This window comes from Aphis gossypii, chromosome 3, assembly GCF_020184175.1.
Source record: "Aphis gossypii isolate Hap1 chromosome 3, ASM2018417v2, whole genome shotgun sequence".
NCBI classification, from domain to species: Eukaryota; Metazoa; Arthropoda; class Insecta; order Hemiptera; family Aphididae; genus Aphis; species Aphis gossypii.
The window spans coordinates 35597266-35620331 of record NC_065532.1 but is presented as its reverse complement, the minus strand read 5'-3'; the positions used below and the strand labels follow the sequence as shown (position 1 = coordinate 35620331).

At 23.2% G+C, this 23066-nt stretch overlaps 1 protein-coding gene across 1 annotated transcript; it reads right to left on the bottom strand.

The window, feature by feature from the left end:
* Nucleotides 1–8747: 8747 nt before the first annotated feature.
* On the bottom strand, nucleotides 8748–10340 carry LOC114124746 (14-3-3 protein sigma-like). The gene is made up of 2 exons (XM_027988099.2): nucleotides 9777–10340; nucleotides 8748–9246 (listed from the first exon to the last, which is right to left on the bottom strand). Exons 1-2 carry the CDS (start codon nucleotides 10157–10159, stop codon nucleotides 8865–8867), a joined length of 765 nt encoding a protein of 254 aa, XP_027843900.2. The 5' UTR covers nucleotides 10160–10340; the 3' UTR covers nucleotides 8748–8864.
* Between the last annotated feature and the right edge of the window lie 12726 nt (nucleotides 10341–23066).

Sequence of the window (23066 nt, the reverse complement as noted above, 5' to 3'; positions counted from 1 at the left end):
ACTCATACTAATCAGTAATCATATATTCACTTTATCCTACATCAGAAGTACATAGGTCACATAATAATTACAGCAATTATTGTCCATGACCTTCACATCCTTTTAAAAAGGATCCAGACAGTCTGTCTCTCAGTCAGTCTATTTTATTTCTACCCATAAAGTTTATCACCCACATCAATAATCATACATAAATATTCATTTACAGTAACATTTTTTTCCATACAGTTACTTTTTTTTTTTATAAACATAAATTCATAATAATTAAAATAGAATAATATTCTTATTTCACAAAAACGTCCGGAAAACATATCTCATCATTGATGAACATGAAATGTATAATTGTCTCTTTATAGAATGAAACCATCAGATTCTCTCACATCTTATTAGTGATTTGTTCTTTTTATTTTAAAATTACATCATTGTTCACGTTTATTTAAAATTGTTCTAAATTCACTTACGTATTAAATTCAATATATTAATGACATAATACAATGCAAAGTCTATTGAAGAAATATAGGTAGAAAACTAGTATTATTGTTTATCTACCTATTATACTACCAGTGGCGTACTGACGAAGAAAGGGAAAGCCGTTAGGGGTTTAACCCCCCACGGTAGAGTAAAATAGACAGTTCAAACACCGCCACCGCCTACCTAAGTCTCCACCATAAGTAAAACATGTGTAATGATTTCTTCTATGGAATATTTCATTAATAACATATACATATATATATATATATATATATATATATATAGGTATAAATGGTACCCCTTTTCCCATAAACGAATTCTACGTACGCCAAAGACTTAAACAAATACAGTACTTAAAACCATGAGCGTAAAAAGGGAGAGGAGCCCAGAAATGCTTACTCTTTTCTGAGCCATCTTTAATCCCTTCCTGAGAAATGTGACTTAATTTTAATACCATACATTTTAATGTATAGTACATAGATAATCTTTATTATAGTAAATTAGGTATATAATTTGTAATCAATATTTATGACCATCGGTAAAAGCTATAAATATAATAATAGTAATAATATATTAGTAGATTTTCGTTGATTTCCGCTTTAACGTTTTATACTCATACATAGTTAATGAGCCGCATCGAGTGCCGCTGCGTTAGAATGAAATGTATCGTAGTCTCGACAAACACGTATGTGATCAGCGAACGGGAGTGTGCTGGTACAATTAAGCAAGTCGTCTAAAACAAAAATATAAATGCTAATTAAAATATTTAATGGATAAAATTGCGTATATGAAGTGCGTGTAGAAGACGAATCTCCCACTCTTATTTTTGCTCTCGAAACGTTTTAGGCTCAAGCTCTACATGTATTTGGGGTCTCTGTTAACGCCCACGCTTAAAATAGTTTTAAAATATAAAAAATATAAATACGACTCATGCGTATACATCGACTCTAACATCTAGCTTTTCTTTTCTTTTTCATTTTTATATTTTAATTTATAATTCTTATTAAATGTTGCACGTTGTAATATTGTTCGCCGGATGTCGAACAAATACACTTGAATTATTTAGGTCAGTTGGGAACTTATTATTATGCTAATCGTCTTTTTCGACGCGTGGTATAAAATATATTATTATAACTACTGATATTTTATACATTTGTACTACGTCTTATTCCACCATTCTTGGCAAAGAGATCAAAAACAAAAAATAAACTAAATAAAAATGATATGTTATTTGATTTTAGGTTATCGTTAAATATCTATTAGTTTAAAGTTCTATAAAGTAGAATTAAATTTACATTTAATAATTGAACAGAACATACAGAGATAATAAACTAATAAGTATATTTTCTTATCCAAATTGTTTTTTTTTTTAAATTTTTTTATTATTACAAGAACAAAACTAGTTACATTCATATTTTATTAAATTTTAAAAATGTTTGAAATGTTATCAAATCATGATGATTGTTTTTTTGCAATTGAAAACAATTTTACAAATCTAATTTAGCGCAAAGATGGTATATCATCAAAATATTTTATTCTTGAAAACAATAATAAATATGTTCTTTAACACTTCAAAGCCATGTTAAATCTATATACTTACATGAAAAATCTTCAAACAATATTTAAGGACGTGTGTATTAGTTTCAAGGTATTGTACACTATTTTTGTAACAGTTACAAAATTGAAGCAAATAGATATTCGAGCATATTGAGAACTTTAATGAAAATATTGGACAAATATACAACTGGGTCAGAACGTAAAATACTTATTAAAATTTATATTTTACAATCACACTAATTTCAATGGAAAATTTTAAAGATATTATCAATAATATTGTTCTATTTAGAGCACGTAAAGTAAAATAAAATACAATACGTACCTAATAGTGAACATATTTTATAGAATTATCTTGTAAACAATTTAGTATAATGGTCAAATAACGTATGTGGCTGCAGTTTGTCAGGTATTTTGTAAATCCGATTTGGCTGCACGGCACCTGTAACATTCTCATCACATACTTACATAATATGTTAAATAGGTCACAGAGACTACCGTTTAGGATGCAGTCCGAAACATTCAAAAGTAACCCTTTATTGAACTTCAAGAACAGACTTCGTCGCACATTAATATAAGTTCCCAAAGTTTGACAAGCTAGGGCATGGTTCTGAATTTCCATTTGATGCTTATTGCGTTAAGACATTAAGTTTGTAATATTAGTGTTGACGAATCAGTGGTTTTATTGAGTTATCTAAAATGTATTATTGGTTTTACAACGATCTAAATAAATGTTTATATATAGGTATGTTTATTAATTATATTTTATAATACAAATAAATGTGCTTTGATCTTTAACTTTGTGGATAATGTATGCCATCAGCAGATGGTATTAATTTAGATATAGTTGGAACCTTTATTTTTATTTGGGTGGAGGGGGTATAAAAGTGAATTTCTTTGTTTTTTTTTTTTTTTTTTTTTTTTTTTAAGAAAAAGATCAAAATTAAATGCACAAAATTAATTTTTAATAAAATAATTTTTATTTTATTTTAATTTAACAACGAATAATCATAGTTAGAATAGTATTATCATAGTTTTTACTTGAATTAAAAAAAGCGTAAATTCACATTATTTTTTTTTTTATTTTTTTTTTATTTTTTGAACGCTTCAAGTTAAAATTTTGAAAAAAGTCATTAAAATCGCGAAAATATTTGTTAAAAAATATTTTAAAATATTTGAGTTTCTTAATTCAATATTTGTAATTTTAGTTAATGAATCGAAATTTCATAATTATAAAATAAATTTCATTGGCTACTAGAATTTTAACCTGGATAATATTTGCTAAGATCACCCTATAAGTTTTAATAATTGAGTACATTTAATAAATATTAGTTTTAGACTTATATCATTTTTTTTATATGCCTTAAATATATTAAACATTAACTATGGTGCTTTTTATAGTTTAATATTACGTAATAATAAACTAATTTAGTAATATAACTTATTATAGTTAGAATAAATTTCTATCATCATGGTTTAAACGAGTTTCACAAAACTGTTTGATAATACTTTCCTTTGTACGCAATAAAAATACGTACATTATTGAAAAGCCATTCCGTGTACAACACTTGACATATGTTTATTTTTATTTGTTAACACTTCAAAAGTCACATTTTTATTCTTTTAGTATTCAATTTTCGATTATTTTCTTAAAAACCATCACAAAATTATACTGGAATACATTATTAACTTCAGACTTTTAATATTGTTTTGGAGATCACATCGATTATATAACGAAAATTAAATCATACAAATATAATCGTATAAATCATAAAAAAAAATTAGTGAGTATTTTATAGATGTATAGATATTGCACAGTAGTTATTGTAACTACTTATATTTTGTGTGTAAAAATGAATTGTGTTTTTGTATATAGAGGAGAATATGATGAATTCATCCCATAGGATTCGAGTTCTTTGACATGAATCTGATACTTTGAACTGATGTAGATAATCATATAGAGGAAACTGAAATTATAATAAATTAATTTTTATTATGTTGTTATTATTATGATTTTTTTTTCTGTACCTAATTGTTTTTTGATTATTAATATGATATTCATATATAAACACATTGTATTTATATAGATGGTGTGAAGAAGGCTGCTAAAAATATGATTATCTATGTATAGTGATAATTGTAGTGGCGTATTTATGAGAAGGCTACATAAGGTACAATTCTCCGTTGATCATACATATACTATTGAACTATGTACAAATGTAAAAAAATACGGGTCAAATATAATGAAGTATTTATAAAATGTATTAAATGTTACCTGTAGTATTTTATTTTTAGAATACATGGTTAATGTTTAGACGGACAAATTTTAACTAGAGTTAATGGATTGTATAGTTCAACTTTAACATTTGTTCTTTTTTTTTAATAACTCTACAGTCATCATAAATACTATGAACTTTACATTAACTTTATCGAGACAACTTCAATGTCCAACTTTTGATTTATCTGATGTTCAAACTTTAATGATACCTGTTACAGCTTTAAAAACAACGAAATGAAAACGATTTTACAGATATTTAAAAAAAAAAACTTGTACAACTTAGTTTTACAACTACCTAGTTTCGTATACTCAATGTACGTGATATCATTTTTATCGGTAACGATTCCATCAGTAATTATTGCTTAAATGATTAATCATAAAATATGTTCTAATAATATAGTATAATCGTTGTTAAGTAGTAATAAAATCATGGTCACACGGCGCTTTAGATATGCAATTTAGCTACATCGCTGTCGTGGAACTATCACTCTGATTAGGCTTAACAATATTGTTGTTAAATTCAATTTCAATAATGTATTCACTTATGATTGAACAGCATTTGTGTACCAATACACTACAGGCTAAGGTCTAATTATTATGAAACTGTACAACACTATTGATTTTTATAATTATTATGGTTTGTTAAAAATCATAAAAACGTGTGAAACGCATAAAATTATTAAGCATGAAATTGTTATGCAATTATAGTATTTATTTTTACATTGAACTATAAACCTTATACTCATAGATAAAACATCTTGGCGAGATGAGGGCGAGTGGTGCGGTTTGATTTAAGGTCTTATAATAATTTGTAGTATATTAGGATATATGATGTATGCATAATTTTATACACAACGTGGTTTGTTCTACGCTCAACAACATGTGCTGCCATCGTTTACCGCGGGAACTTCTAATTTGCTCCGTCTATGAGTATAAGGTCTATGCATTTAACATAATAATATTAAATTGCCTACAGAATAATGTTTGTCTATATACTGTGTAATTTTAACGACGACTGCAAATATTTCAACATTGATTACAATTCGACGACAAAACTGATAAATATAAATACAAACATAGTTATCATTTTCAAATATTATAATTTTATAATGAAAAAGAAATTAATATCAAATATATATACTCTCTAGAAAAACAAATTTAATGGGACAAAAAAATAATATATCTCTGCTGAGTTAAAATTTTTGTTAGCAGTAGTGGGTATAAAGGTATGTATTTATTATACTAGTAATTCAAATGCAATGAAAATAATACACAAATATACAATATACGTAACAAAAAAAAAAAATTTTTACTTCAATATTTAATACATCGTAATATACATTGAATAAAATCGATAAAAGTACGTCCTGTTAGTTGTTATACATATTATTTGTATTGCATTATGATTAAAATTCTAAAAAAATGTATACGATTATTTTACTTGGAATATTCAAATAAACAGCGAAACTACCTACCGTCCTATAACCTTCCAATAATTGGAATAACAATGAAATGAAAGTTGATTTTTATGTAATATTATTAATACCAAAATAAAATTATCTGTATTGAAATATGAAAACTATATGTTGTTCAACATTCAATATTTATTTTCTCAAACATAAACAAATAGAACTATAATAATTTTCGAATGAAATTCTAAAACATCAAAAGCACTAATTTTTTAAAAATCTACATCATATACATGATATCACACTCTTTAGTTCTTACGTGAAAGCAAATATTTTTATTAATGAACAACGTAAATTACTTAAATTTGAGGTATTACTGTGTTCAACATAGTATTAATTATGTATATAAAATTAAGATAATTTTATAATATTTTAATATAGATATAAAAAGAATATCGAATTAATAAAATAGATATATTCAAAAATTGTATTAAACTAATAAAAAAAAGGCACATTACTATACTAATCAGTTATGTAGCTAAGATTTTGAATCGGAGTCAAATAGCTTTAAAAATGTTCTTTTAACGCGATAATATTTCAAAAGAGTGAAAATCTGTTAATATATTTATTTTTCAATTTCTATAATTAAGAATTGAATATTTAAAAAGTTATGTCATTTAGTTTACTATTTCATTGAGATCTAATTTAATTTAAATGGAAATATATATTTTTTGTTTAAAAAAAAAAATTGGTATTGACAATATATTATATATTAGTAAATGTAGATACAAAATCAATAAGAAACTACAAAACAATGATGTTTTATTGTTTCTTTTTACATATTCACTCTAGTATATATATATATATATTTTTTTTTTTTGAGTATAAAGACAAGTGCTAACCATTTGCATTGCACACACCTACCTCATATTATTATTTATATTATTTCAAAATGCATTTATCAAAAATTCATAGCAAATATTCAATCAAATGCAATTTTAAGAGAATAACAGAGGTCCTTTAAAATTGAATTTCAGCCACCCAACACAAAAATGGTCATACTTTAGTGCATAAAAAGTTAATCTCATTTTCTGATAAAGGAATGCGTGTACAATTTTAATTTGAAGTTTTAACAAGTAAAAACTCTAAATCATAGTTAAGTTTTGAACTTGTGGTATGACATAATAACAACACGATAGAACTTCGACTTGCAAAAGGAAAAAATCTTATAGAATTAAAACATTTTAAATGTTGGCACCATAATTCCAATCAAAAAAGTTTTGTAATATATTTTCTAAATACATTTTTTTTTAAATTTTTTCTGTATTTTAGTGACTAATAAATAACATTGTAATTCTGAAAAATGCAAGTTTAATAGAACTATAAACTTTTTTTGCTTGTAAGTTTTAAACAAATTAATAAGTTTGCAAATTATGCAAGATATTTTTATCGTACTTAAAATAAAATTATTATTCAAAACAGTATAATATTACTTACTGCATTGGATTCTATTTTTCTACTAATATTTCTTAAGTCTTGTAATGTAATTCTAAAATGTAGCTTTTCTTATTCCAAACACTACCATGTAACTGACATTTATCAATCAAATGTATGTATGTTTTTTGCGTAACTCACAAAACAAGAAATGATTATTGTGAAACAAAATTTGAACATATGTGTAAAAACAATGAAATACGGTTTTTTTGTGAACTACAAACTTTCCATTTCGTTTGTTTTATGGTCTGATTCGAGTGTACGAGTATATTTTGATCTACGAAACGCTGCATACCAAGTTTTGCTTATCGTTGATATTTTTTGTATTATGAGTGAATGTTAAAATCAATCTCATAAAAATTGTGTTCAGTACAATGGTTCAAATAATATATAATTTGTTTTTTGTTGTTTATGTTGTTTTACTATACCGTCAAAATAGCAAATAAATTCGTTCGCATTTTAGAAGTTTTATTTTCAATCGTCACGAATTGTGAACACTTTGTAAAGAATTTCCACTTTTATTAAAACTCAACGATGAATGCATTATTAATATTGTGTAAGTTTCTGATTGATGAAACAAAGAAACAATTGATTTTAAAATTATATATATATATTATATTTATTTATTTATTATTACATTTTTTAGAGAAAATAGTATTCCAAAAGTTTTTAATTAATCTATAGTCCAAAAAAAGAATACAGATAGCACCATAAATGTTGATTTTTTTGTAGGTATTAACAATTTTTAAATAAGATTCATTAAATATATGAATATAATTATATCCTTTGTATGTTTTTATAGTAATTAAATATATTATGTAATGAACTTATATAAATTATTTCAAATTTTGCTATACGACTATAATGAAATAAAATTATTGCAATATTTAATTAAAAAATAAAATATAGGATTTCACAAGATCATCATACAAGTGATTCATATAAATGAGTAGTTCATATTTATACAAATTAAAAATAAGTCCAACATTCGATATTTTGTATGATTCGCATTTAAAAAAATTTAAAAATATAAAGAAGACACACATTTAATTATAATATCAATTGTATTTTATTATTGATAAAATACAATTATGTTTTTTATAAGCGTTTTAATTTAAACTTCGACTAAGTACGTTAAATTTTGAGAATTATCTGTTTCATGAACTACACAGATATATTTAGGAAATTTTTTTTATAATTAGTTTTTTAATAAGTTCATTTTTTATGAATGCTAAGACCACTATGATTGTGTAGGTGGACCGTACTGTTTTATATTTTCTGTGATGATAAAATATAAAAAAAATAAAAAGAGAAAGTACCACAGTACGCCATCCTATGCATTTCTGACATTTTACGACTAGTTTCATAATTGTATCAGTTTTAATTATTTTTTCTAGAGGTGATATTTAAAAAAAATTCAGATCTTCATGCACGTTTATAAAGTATCAACATTATGAATTAATTTTTTTCAAAATACCTTGTATTTTAAATTTATACTAGAAGTTAAAATAAATTATAAAAATACTTTTAAGAAACGTGAAATATATATTTAAGTATCTATATTTTTTATACATATGTATTACAAACACACACATACACGCGCGCGCGCGTGCGAAGTATAAATTTAAATAAAAATGTTTTAAAAGAACAGCGGAACAGTATCAGCCTGATCGTCTTGAACGATAATCAATTTCAAATTCTTCCATCAGTTCAATTATTTGTACTTGATTTTGGTTGAAAATATTCTGAAATCGAAGTAAGCTTTCATTTAAGTATTTCAAAACTAGTTCAACATATGATTTCTTTAAGAAATCATAATTTTGAAGATCTTCTGTTTGTGCGTTTTGAATAACTCTTTTTAAGATAACTATAGCCATTTCAGTATTATTAGCATTGTTCAGATGTGTCGTGAAATTTAATGCGACTTGTAATAAGTATGGATCTGTTGGTTTAAAATTCCATTGGCATATACTCATAGCTTCTTGATATGCTTTAGTTGCTTCTCTGTAAATTGCGTCGTCATTATTTACTTCCCACATATACCTAAAATGTATTCGTATTTTAATATATAATATAACTATAATTTAACATTTGTAAATACATTTAAAAACTAATTAGTACCTACTATATTTTAAGCATAAATACTTTTTAACTATTCTAGGATGACTTCCTAAAATCGTGTTTAAATAATTATAAAATAACATAAAGGATGATAATACATTTTGTTTTACATTTTATATTCTTAATTACATAGCTCTAGAGTTTAGATTATCTATAAATGATATTACACAATATTAAGATATTATACCTACTACAATACTAATGCGATCGGTTAATACATTTTTAATTTTGAAAACGTTTCCTCATTAAGACTATTTATTATCTAAAGGGATGTATTTATACATTATTATTTTTTTTTTCAAATTTACTGTCTTTGTAGGACTTAGTAAGTGAGTATTTAAATGTGAAAGTCAATCAAATTAAAATTAAATTAATTATTGAATATCTAAATTATTAAATTGCTACAAGTCTGAGTGAAATATAAAGCGAATATCAAAAATTACAAAATATACCGATAGTAATCGCCTTTCATGTTATAAATCAATACTTTTTCTCTCATTTCTTCTACGTTTTTGAGTAAATTGGTATTAATAATGTTAACGACTTCGGTACAAATGGCAATTAAATCGTTTCTAGTTTCATCCAATAATGAGGTGATGGCTATGATGCGTTCTCTGTCGCTGTCTAGGAGTGATTTCAAGTATGCTTCTAGCTCACGTATATAAGTTCGATTATCATTCGACAATTTATTACAGGCTTTCAATAACAGTTTAAATACTTCTTTGCTTAATGGAATATGTGGTTCTTCGTCCATATATGCTTTGAAATATTTTATAACATTGTTATATTGACCAAGGGCCATTAAAGTAATGGCTTTTATTAAGTAATCATTCATGGTATTTAAAAAACTTATTAAATAAAGAACTATATTATCTTTTAAAATTAAAATGAGTATTATAATATTAATTACTCAATATACCTATCGAAGTTTGATTAATACTTGTTACACAGATTACAGATCAATTCGAATACCATTTACAAATATTATGTTTACTTGTCAATGTTTGTTGCCGTGGTAAAGTTATAGTTACAACTATAATATTTATAATGTAGTTATAATTACATTTACTTGATAAAATTAAAAAATAATAATAAATAAATGTTTACAAAATATATATTAAAAAAAAACAACCTAACTTCTATTTGTTGCTAAAAAAAAAAAAAATAATAATAAACTATCTAATGATTTTCATATTTTAAAACATCAATTTTCGCGTCTTTTCGTGAATAATTATTATTTACTTATTTACTTTTTGATATAAACGAGAAATTAACCTAACCTAACGAGAGATTAATATGAATGTTTGTAACGCAAGAAATCAATAATGATATTGTGCTCTTGCCATAACGTATGATATCAATGTGATTTTAATGAGCAGATGATTATTAAAGTTGAGGAACGCTGTAAAAATTACTAGAGAGTAGAGATTATAATAATATATTATAAATTACTTTATCTTTTATTTTATAGGCATTCTTTTTTAATGTATAGATTTATTTGCGACTCTTTCATGCTGTTTAACTATAAATAAGATTTTCAGTTTGTATAATAATACGTAAATAGGATAACATTTTAAGTAGATGTGACCACATGAGTGAAGAGAGCATAAATTGAAATTTCATTCAATTATGAAGTCATGATAAGAAAGTTAATTTATTTTGAAATTTCATAAGATAAATGAGATCGACACTTTTTAAAGAGAACATGGTTTTTTTATATCAAAGTAGTTAGTAGGTAGATCAAATGAGTAATATTTGCTTAAAAAATGTTAAAATAAAGTGCGTCATTCGATAGGGTTTGGGAGGTGGAAAAAGTTCGGCTTGATGTGGGGAATCGTTTGTTCTTGCCTAGATATAACCTTTTTGGTGGAAAGTTTGTATTGAAAGTAGTGTTTATATTGGTAGATTTTACGTTCGTGTCTATATAATTAATGTTATTGTCATTTGTCCTTAGAAGATAAACATTAATAATAAAGACGTATTTATTATTAACAGCAGACTCCAGTTCTACGAAAAAGGGCAGAAGTAGTTTTTTTTAGTATTATGTAGGAGAGAATTTTTTTATTACAAATCTTATGCCCAAGGGTTGAATGTTTTTTTTAATTATTTCTGGTTTATATTTTACATAAATTTTGGGGGCAGATAAAACTTTAGCTAGAAAATGTGTTGTTTGGTTTATTTGAATAGTTTTATTATTATTCAAAAACACGTTTTTAAATGGAAAGTCTGCAAGGTATTTTTTGAGTATAATGAAAAACACGGAAAAAAGTAGTAGCGTAAGATGTTTCATGATCAATGATAACTACGAGAGAAAAAGATTAAACTTGGGCTTAAGAAATGTAAATATATATTTTTTTTTAATATTATAAACCATACATTATAATATAAAGTACCTACTCTAAATTCCAAAATAATAGTTTTCCTTGAATGTAAGTACATTAATTTTGTTTATAAGAATCTACATATTATCTATAAATATATCTATATTAATATATTTGTACTGTAGAAAATGTTTTTGATGAAATGTTTATTTTTATAATGAAATACTATATATTTCAGATAATAAACTGTAAAATTAATTATTAAAAATTAAGCACATATTTGTTCCACATATTTTAAATTATTTAAATTTAATTGCCTATTTTGTAGTGAGAACGTTAGATAAGAATTATTTACGTTCTAAAAATGTGTTAATATATTTAATATTTATATATTTTAATATGTATTACAAGTCATAATATTATAATTACATACTAGCTATCCAAAGTACTCGGTTGAATAATAAATGTGGCATAAATATTAAATACGTTAAGATAAAATTATATTTTTAATATTTTATACGGTAAAAGAAACTCCTTATTTTGTATCACTTAACATAAAATTTTATATACATACATATTGTTCGTGTACATTATAAATACAATGATAAGACTGCAACATCACTGGGTTTGAAAGGGAAAGATAATGATATATATTATCATAAGCATATGTATCCATATGTATCCCTTGATCCAGTCTAAATTTTTTTTTTATTGCTGTGTCATAATATAAAATAACTAAGCTATAAATGATACTGTAAGGAATAATCAACGTCGTATACAACGTTATAGTGTTTCCTTATCTATTTGAGTTTATTGAAACATTCTACACAAATTCTGTATAATATGTATAATAATTTTAGCTGCAATTCAAACATCAAAAGATTATAAACTTATATTTTTTACACCGCCAATTTTATAAGAAATAAAAGTCTTCGAATATAATCAAAATTTAATAAATATTAACTAAAGAAAAAAATTATGTTTGAAATAATAAGAATAAAACAACAGTAAAAATGTTTCACTACTCTTAAGTATTGATTTTAACACATATATTTATTTTATTTAAACTATACACAAAATAACACTGTTTCCAAGTATAAAATATATAGTCTATTGAGTATAAACAATCAACACATAATACAAATTTAAAATACTGCATTATTTTTATGAATGGAGGTACTTGATTTTATTAAAAACGAAAGTAGGAACATATAACATTTTATTGAGGATGCAAATAGCTTTAAGAAGAACATCAGCTGACAATTTAATTAGAAGCAAGGTAGATAGTTGTTTTGTATTCTACATACCATAAAACCGTTAGTGATACAAACTATTTACCAACATAATATTAATATACTATTATTAACAATTCATTTTGACTATGTCACTTTATTATTTTAATTTTATTAAATTGATAAGTGAAAAAAATCAATAAAAAAATTAGAATAAAATCTGAAATAAAAGCTACTTATTTAAACTAACTTACTCTATGCTACGATTGTTGATTATATTAAAATGCAATAGTTTTCTTAAATAGCTTTATGTTTTAAAAAGCGAAAAGTTCTCAAACAAAAAAAATTAGTAATAAGTTTTAATGAATTTTACCAGAAACTCGATTACGCTTTTTGTTGAAAAACAGCAAAATAGGATTCTTGTGTAATTTTATAAAAAAATAGAAACTATCTTGTAATGTTTCTTAAATTTGAATGTATATAGAATACAAGATTGAAATTTTATCGTGAATATACATTGGAAAAAATCAGGTTTTTGAAAACCAAAAAAAAAAAACACACACAAAAACATCTAGAAAACTCCATATTAAGCAAAAAAGCACTTTAAAATTGTATTTTTGAAGTCAATCCGAAAAAAAATCAAACGCTTAAATAAGTCTTGAACCCTGTGGTCTGCTGTAATACTCTTATTTTGTATTATCCATCTTAACATTAGTATTGAAAAGTAGACAACTACTTGCATAAAAAGAAATTATATGTTTATTTACTGCTTAAAAGTGTGTTTACCAACTTATTTGAAACCTAATGCATATAAAATATTCACCAGTATTCAATAAAAAATGTGTTTTCTATGTACCTACCTATTCAATATTTCAAAGTAGGTAAGTATTAAAATACTTAATATAAAAATGTCTTTGATAAATTAAAATACCATAAAATAATACAACAAATAATCATATAATACTATTATCTTTATTTAAAAACTAAAAACCATAAAATCAGTTTAAATTCATCATTTAAATAGTTTGTTAAATTTATTACGACCAATTTAAAAATAAAATTAATTATCTAACTTATATTCTCATAACAATACATACGGATGTATTACAAGATTAAAATTTTGATTAAATATAAAAAAAAAATTACTGCGATTAAAAATATTTACCAAGTCAGTATGGTACCTACTATACTGTATACCTATGGCTTTGATTTGAAGCAATTAAATATGTTTTTTTAGATTTGACAAGTAAAGCGTATTGAATTCACTACATTTTAAATGAGTAAAAACTTGGATGTATCTCATTTTTCTAGCATTTTTGGTTGTATATAAATATTATATAAAAGGTATATTTAAATAAATAAAAAGTTAAAAAGCAGAATTATCTTTTTTTCTATATAATATGTGTATGTACCTCATATTATATTTTCTACAATACTCTACAGCATATATTATTTAAAAAATGATTTACTAAGTATGATAACTCCTATTTTTTTTTAAATAATTAATTTACTCAAATGCTGATTATTAGAACTTTCAAGTATATTTAACGATTATATTATCGATTTTTTAGGTTTTTTGAACTATTTAATGACTTTTCTATGATGATATGTATGATATATATAAAATATTCTATGTTTGATATTTTTAATAATGAATATAATATTAATTATTAAAATAATCCACGGTCAATTGCAAACATTTTATTGAAATTGGTCAAATTTTTTCTGAGATTAGTTGTTATCAACTTTCATTTGTTGCAATGATGCATTTTCGTTTGTTTGCACAAAATTATTACAACCATAAATTTTCTGACAAAGACGAGTATACATAAAACATTTATTGTATTTCATATTCATTATAAATAATGTTGTAACTTTATTTAGTTTTTTTATCAACAGCTATTTAAAATGTCGAAAGTTCACAAAATTAATGTAAAATTTTAGTTTGTTTTATAAAAAAAAATAGTTTAAATAACTTGATAATTGAGCGCAAATATTCACGAGCATATTTTTAAGTTGAAATAGGTTAAGTTTATTCAATATTTTTTTTTTTATAAATATTTGAAAATCTAATCAAAATTACAAATTTAAATATAAAGTAACAATTCTTATTAAACGATATCGGTTACTTTGTTTCAATTAAAAAATTATTAATCATAGAAATTTGAAACATTCCATCATAAACTATCATCATTAAAATATGATAGGTTTCTACGCCATAGTAAACATAATTCTCTATGTCTCTATTGTATGCCTACTAATATAGTGTATTATGCTGAATGTTTAATGTAACTAATTGTAACAAAACAATTGCATTATAGATTTGTATACAATGTTGTTTAAAACTTTAAATAACGAGTTTATCTATAATACAGTAATATTAATAAATAATAAAATATAGATCTACATTATACACTTATACCTACACTTCTTATACGCAAAACACTCAAAAAGCTATAATAATATGAATTAATTTTCTAAAATAAACTTGTACTGGAATTGAGACATACTTGATTATTTAAAAATTAATTATAATATCGAAAAAAAATAATACTGTATCATTCAACACTTATTATAATATACAATATTTATTGTTTTTTTTAAACAAATTAAATACTTATCACATTAACTACCCGTGGTTATATTTATAATATTTTAATTCAAAATGCATTCATAGTGTATTAAGCAACTTTTAGAAACTTGATATTATGACTATTAATTAATAATATAATAATTAATGCAATAAATTGTACTTTATAATAAATTAACAAAAAGTATATAGGAAAATATCCTATCGTTATTTATGAATATTCAATAAAAATAATTCTAATTTTATACGATTTAATTAATAAAATACACTGTTTTATATTGTAGAAAATTATACTTTTTTTGGTTTATGACATTCTCAATTCAAAATCAATTTTACTCTGAAATATAATTAAGGTGGAAATTGGTTAAAGCCGGTCATTGATGTAATTTTTCCTATGAAAAGTATGATATAATATCAATTTGAAAGGTTTTATTTCTTCGTCTTTACACATTACGCTTTTTCCAATATATAACATATTATTATATGTGACGTTTAAAAGACGTTTGACAAAATAAAATATTATATTATATTATGAATAAACTATTCAGAGAGTATGCGTCATGTGTTGTTGGGCAGAGTTTTGAACAGTTTATTCAGCACATTTTATGTCATTGAAATGAATACTTGGAAAGCTTGCATCGTAATATTAAAAAAGGATTTTACTTATTTGTGGTATGTTTCTTGAATTTAAATGCATGAAAATTATACTCTAAAATTAATGATAGACTCAAGGATTAATTATTACACTTAAATGTAGTTTACTTTAATATGATTATATTATTAGATATGCATTTAAAGAATTAAAAATAATAATCATAGCCCATTTCTGGATAATCATTGAGTAATTTTGAACAGTATTTATAAACGAAATTGGAGTATAAATCAAAAATTAAAATTGTTAATTAAACATTGTATATACCTATTGGAAACAATTTATTTTTCTTTAATTAATATTATGTAAATCTAATATTATTATTATATTATTATTGTATTTTTCTTAACTCATAAAAGACTGTTTAATAGTTTTTTTAAGTGTGTAGAATTTACGTTCACGTAAATTATAGACAAATGAAATATTTTAATACATCCTAATTAGGTAGAATATGGACAAGATACGAGTTACAAACAAATAAATAATAATTAATGAATAGAAAAAGGTCAAATCTATACACACTAAATTATATTGGTCAATCGTAAAATATTAATAAATTTATTTACTGTTTTTATATCATCTCATATAACTACACCACTTAGAAGTAAATTTATCGAGAAATAAAAACAACTAAACACATTCCCAAAAATCTTAAGTATAATATATGACATAATAATATAACAATCTTAAAACTAAGTGGTCATTATATTAACAAACGCGTAATGATAATTATTGTATACTGCAAGTTACTTATATATTATTGTAACATAACTGTTTGTGTAACTTAACCATATTATATAATATTATTTATATATATATATACATTTTTTCTTTTGATAATATTAAGTTCTTGATAAATTGAATGTACTATTATAATTTATTACAAGTTTTACAAAAATGTATTCCTGTTTTAACTAATTGATCTATCTACCATAATTAAAAGCCGAAAAAACATAAAATAATGAAAATAATGATTCAATTATATTTATATTTTATATAATTTACATGGATTTCCGTTTATTATTTATTTTATACTAAAGCAATAAAATACTTTGATAATTACATTCATTACATTTTATCAGACTTTATTCTTGTTAGTATACCATATTATGTGTACTTAAAATGTGTTTACAACGTCTTAAAAGTGAATAGTCTATTCACAGTATATTTTGAACGTGATGTAATATTATTTAGGTTGTTAAATTCATCATTTTATTCACGTTATATTTCATATCATAATTTTATTATATAGATATCTACTAAATGTATGATATTAATTTAAATAGTATACGAGTAGGTACCTACATATTTTATACGGATTATAATAAACACATTTCGATTTATCATCAAAATTATAAATACATTGTTGTATAATATGGCTTATTGTATATGACCATTTAATACCTATTAAGATTTTCAAATTGCTTAACTGTTAAAACTTGTCATAGGGGAAATAATAAACCCGAGAGCTAATCCTCATACCCAAATATTTCATAAGCCCTTAAAAATATGTAGTAATATAATGTTAAATTATAGATTTATTTTGTAGGATCATAATGACGTTAAAAATGTTAGCTTAATCAGTTACTCAAATGGGTTCCTTTCCTATGATATTTATATTTTAGAATAGGGTGACCATACGTCCTGTTTTAAACAGGATTGTCCGGTTTTTCGTAGTATTTATAATACATATATTATATAAATATTGTATATTGTTTCATGTTTTGACAATCAATATACCTATATTTTACTCATTGCAAAAAAGTGTCCTGTTTTTTTTTTTTTTGGAAATATGGTCACCCTATTTTAGAATAATAATATATGAATAAATAATTTAAAAATAAAAGTTCAAAATGAGTAATATTCATTTCATATCAAATAAGTTAAAAACATTTTAAATCATATAAATATTTACATCATAAAATATATGCTTTTTATAGATTTGAAAAATCTTTTAAAATTATGATACTATCTTTGATCTTTTATGCATGAAGCATTATCATATATATATAAACATATTTATATTGTATATGTGTATATATTACATGTATATAATTGAATCAGTTGAGACTTAATAATAGTGTTGTCAGAGAGCATGTGTTACAATAGGCAATTTCAGAGGAAGGACTTTCAATTTTTCTTATATACAAGGACAAGGATGAAGGTTAGAAGATTATCAGCAATTGTTCGAATATAACATTCATTCGCTTTATTCTTTGTAGGTCTTAGTAGGTCTTATTATATATTTTATACGAAGATGATATATTTTTTCAAAAAAAAAAAAAAAAAATAGTTATAAATGTCTAATCCTTTTAGTTTCTTTTATAATAAACTGGTAGATTATCAGATTGATAATCTAATTTGATTTATGATATATTTTAATTAAAAATAATAATAATATTTCTAAAAGTAAAAGATAAAATAATTTGATATTACTAGGAAGGTTTTATACGTAGTTTTTTTTCTAACGTTGATATTGTTTTTATAAATTAAAGAAAGAGATACAATTTATTGAACACATAATTTAGTAGAAATGATGCTTTTCTGCAACGTTTCTTAAAATAAAAATACAAATAAAACAAATATAATGAACGTTTTCGAGAAATATTTAAAAAATTCAATCACCTTTTAAAACAATTATTTTATAGAATTATAATAAATATATAAAAAATATTTAAACTATGCTATTACCATTTTTAAAATACAGATTATTACTTTTTACTTGGTATGAATATTTGATAACAGCGAAGTAATTATAGCGTTAGTATTGTATTATAATTTTAATTTTCTGGCAATGCTAAAACATTTGATAATTCAGAATTTGGATAATGTAATGTTGTATCTACATATTAAAAATACAACTACTATAATGAGCAATTATTTTATCGAACAACACTTATTATTCCAAAATCTATTAATATTTATGAAAATATTTTTTTTTTACATAATTTCCAGTCAAAATAAAATAATACGATTTATTGTTATACATTTTTAAGATTTTTTACTTTTTTGAATAATGATATACATATTTTAATTTTGTATTCTGAAGCAGAATATTTTTGGAGTATTTGATATTAAAAAATCAAAATTCGGACGAGTAGTTTAGAAATTATATATATTTTAAGATTTGGTAAGTAGAATAGTAGACCAACATTTAGACCAACGGAGAATATCCGTACCAATCAATTTCGCTCACTTTAACTTTTTAAACTTAAAATTAGTCCTAACTTATAAAATACTTGTCCAAATTTTGATTTTTGTACATCGAATACTCTAAAAAATATTCTGCTTCAGAATATGAAATTTATTTAGTTTGTTGCGGTTCAAAAATGTAAAAGACTTAAAATAATAATAACGATTAATTGAAATATATGATTTTATTAAAAAAATTATGTTTATTTCAACCAGAAATAATGTAAAAAATATATATTTTAATACGTATTGCAATTATTCCCTTAAAATTGTCATATATGCTTTAAAAATATGTAAAAATGCTAAAATATACTCTAATAAATATTAAAACACCAAAATTACAATTTTAATTATGATTAAATGTGGCATTTTTAATTAAAATAAATTTTCACTAAAAAAAAAAAAAACTACTTAGTCTTAAGTCTAAAATATTATACTAACTTTATTGAGACAAGACGAAGACCACAAAGACCCATACGATCGAATAGACGAAATGACATCAACTGACCATATTTAACGTATTTCTTATCGACAGATTTTATTTTTTCACAACAAATAAATAATTGGGAAACCATACATTAGATAGATTATTTAATAGTTTATATTTAATCATTTTATATATATTTTTTTTTAATTTCTAGAAAATTCATACTAAATATTGTATATTATGTATAAAATATTATTCTTTTTTTTATATATTGTTATAATTTTTATTTTAAATAAAATATGTGAAATATGAACTTAAAATACAAGTATAACAAAATATGCACTTATAGGAAAAAAGAGCTGAATATGTAAAGCATGTGAAGTATGCAAAATAAAAACGTTTGTTTAAACTTCTATTAGGTACTATAAAACAAATGTCTGTATTTCTTTTTTTAAACGATTATTGAAAAACATGCAAACTGCTATTATTCCCAAGCCTTAGAGTCATAACTCATAAAATACTTATTTAAATTTCAATTTTTGTGTATTGAATACTCCAAAAAATATTCTGCTTCGGAATACGAAATTAAAAATGTAATAGAAACTTAACAAATAATAGCGATTATAATATAAATTGTATATCATTGTATTTTTTATTTTTTCTGGAAATAATTTTAAAATAATATTTTTTTGAAAACGGCAATATTGATTTTAGATTTTAGAATAATAAGCGTTTTTTGATAAAAGAATTACAATTAATATATATATATATACACAACTACATATATTAAGATTATTATTTACTTATTTACTTATGTTTATTGTTTTAATTGTTTCATGTTGACAATCGGTCACAATATTATAATGGGTTCCGTTTTGAAAATTGTCATGGATTATTATGTACTCAAGTTTAATATATTTGTATTAAATACTCACCAAATAGTTAAGCGTATATTTTCTCGAATACTAAGATTAATTAATAATTATACTCAACACGTATTGAAATTTGTGATAGTTTTTTATTATTCTAAAAAGTGTTTTTATAACATTTTCTTTAGTACAACATCAATATATATATTTTTTTAATATCTCTAACTTGGCATTGTCATAACTGTCAGGTGAGGGCATTATTCCACTGCACTCTATTTAATAACTCTGTGTTATAAAAATAATTCAATTTCATGATTCCAATACAATAACTAATATTAGTACTACTTAAATGCAATTTAAACATTTAAAAAGTTTTGCTAACTCAAAGTACTTTATTTAAATAGAAACGTATAAAATTAAAAATATATATTTATTTTTTTATGCTGAATATTATCAATTGTAATAAAATTGTAGATCAATATTGTAGTAAATACATTTGACATTTATACTTCGTAAATTTGTTTACTTTTTACTGTAAGTTAATGCTCTATAGAAAATATATATGTAACATAAATATACAATCAATTTAGTTTGTGGAACTATTGACAGTCACACAAAAGTATTGACACTCATATTTAGGAGTATGTATGTATCAAACAATATTATGTCAAAAGAAAATTTATTGTTTTTAAAAATAAAAATTATATACATTGAAATTGTATTAAACATAAAAAAGAATTAAAACTTAAAATTTATCAAAATCATATTTTTTTTTTTAACGACATGACAGAGACATAATATATGTATATATAAAAAATAAATCAATATTGTAAAACCAATTAATTTCTAGCTTAAAATCCAAAATCTAAACCAATAATATGATACATATTTGATATTTGACACACATTTTTCTTTTGAATTTTTGAGTAGACACATATTTGGAATACTGGTATTTTTCCCGATTCGAAATTTTCAAATGAACTTTTTTTCGATAGTCCGTAAACCCGTAACCTTTTTTTCCCCAAACACCTTTTACCCGAATCGATATTAAAGTATATAAGTTATAATAAGGATAAAATATAAAAATTAATTAATAAAATTAATAATTACATAATAAATTATGTAGTGTAATAACTAAATATTAAAAAAGCATGATTGTAAAAATATCATTGTAACGACGGTAAAGTGCGATAAATATTAGATAGCCGTACTCTTTTTAGTAAATACCTACCTTCTTGTACGGAATAAATGATTATTGATAGAATAAAATGTATAGCAAAAGTTGTATTTTAGCTATAGTTATAAAATATAATGCATAGAAAATATTTAGCTGCTTTTATTTTTGGAACAATAACCTTTGGGAAAAAATGTTTCAGGTTCTTGGACTTTCGGTCAAAACACCATTCGGGAATTTCGATTCGGGAAAAACGGTGGGTTCATATATTTTATGAATGAACGGAATGTACATATTTAAATTAAAGTTTGAACAAGTTGTTTAACTTCATTAAACACTTTTTATAAAACTTTATTCTACAACGATCACTTAAATTGTAACGAAGAACAATGTATAATTTTGTTCTAGAAGCTATTACTGTATTCATCATTGATAATAAAATACGTTTATTTGTATTTTTTGAATTGCATTCTTCTATTTAACTGAGTAACTGAAATTAATTTTAATTATTAATAATTGAGAGTTATAATTTAGAATAATGCAAAAAAAAAAAAAGCACTGGGAATCAAAAGCTATAAATATGAATCTGACCTAAATATATTAGAATGTACTAAAAATTCAAATGGTAAATACTATATTTATTATTAATTAGTACGGATTCATAAAATTAACTTAGATGATGCGCTTTTAACAAATTATGAACATATTATATTAAATATTAATATGTCATACAATACATATTCTTTCAAACGGTAAAAAAATAATGTTTTAACAAACAATATTAATTTGCGATGACTATTAAATACGCAAAAAAAGTGTGGTCAAGTGAGTAACACTTTGCTATACAGTAGGTATAGAGTGGACTTCGACCATAGGGTAGGTCACTATAATGAATATGTTAAATTCGAATGGAATGATAGGTATCATTGTAATTATTGCTTACGGAATACAATTCTGAACAGAGATGATTTGCCAGCGTAGGATATATTTTCCAGTGGGTGGTGAAAAAAGTAATTGTAATGACCAAAACTAAATCACAAAAAGCCAATTTAATCAACAGGTATATGTTTCAAATTCTTACGACTAGTAATTTTGAACTATTACAAAAATCTAAAATTGTTTGATAATAAATCGTTATTTTACGCGTGAATTTTTGATTTCGAAATATATAAACTTGAGATAATTTTTTTTTTAATTTACCAACAGTCGACTTCTTTCATAATTTTATTATTGTAAGCCAAAGTTGTGGAAAACCTTGCATTCAATTTTAAATTCTTAGCTACTT

Bases quoted from the DNA above. Each gene is read 5' to 3' on its own strand.
- LOC114124746 (XM_027988099.2), bottom strand. From the start codon at position 10,159: ATGAATGATTACTTAATAAAAGCCATTACTTTAATGGCCCTTGGTCAA. The intron at 9,247-9,776 runs GTATATTTTGTA...AATACATTTTAG, and splicing joins ATGAAAGGCGATTACTATCG to GTATATGTGGGAAGTAAATA.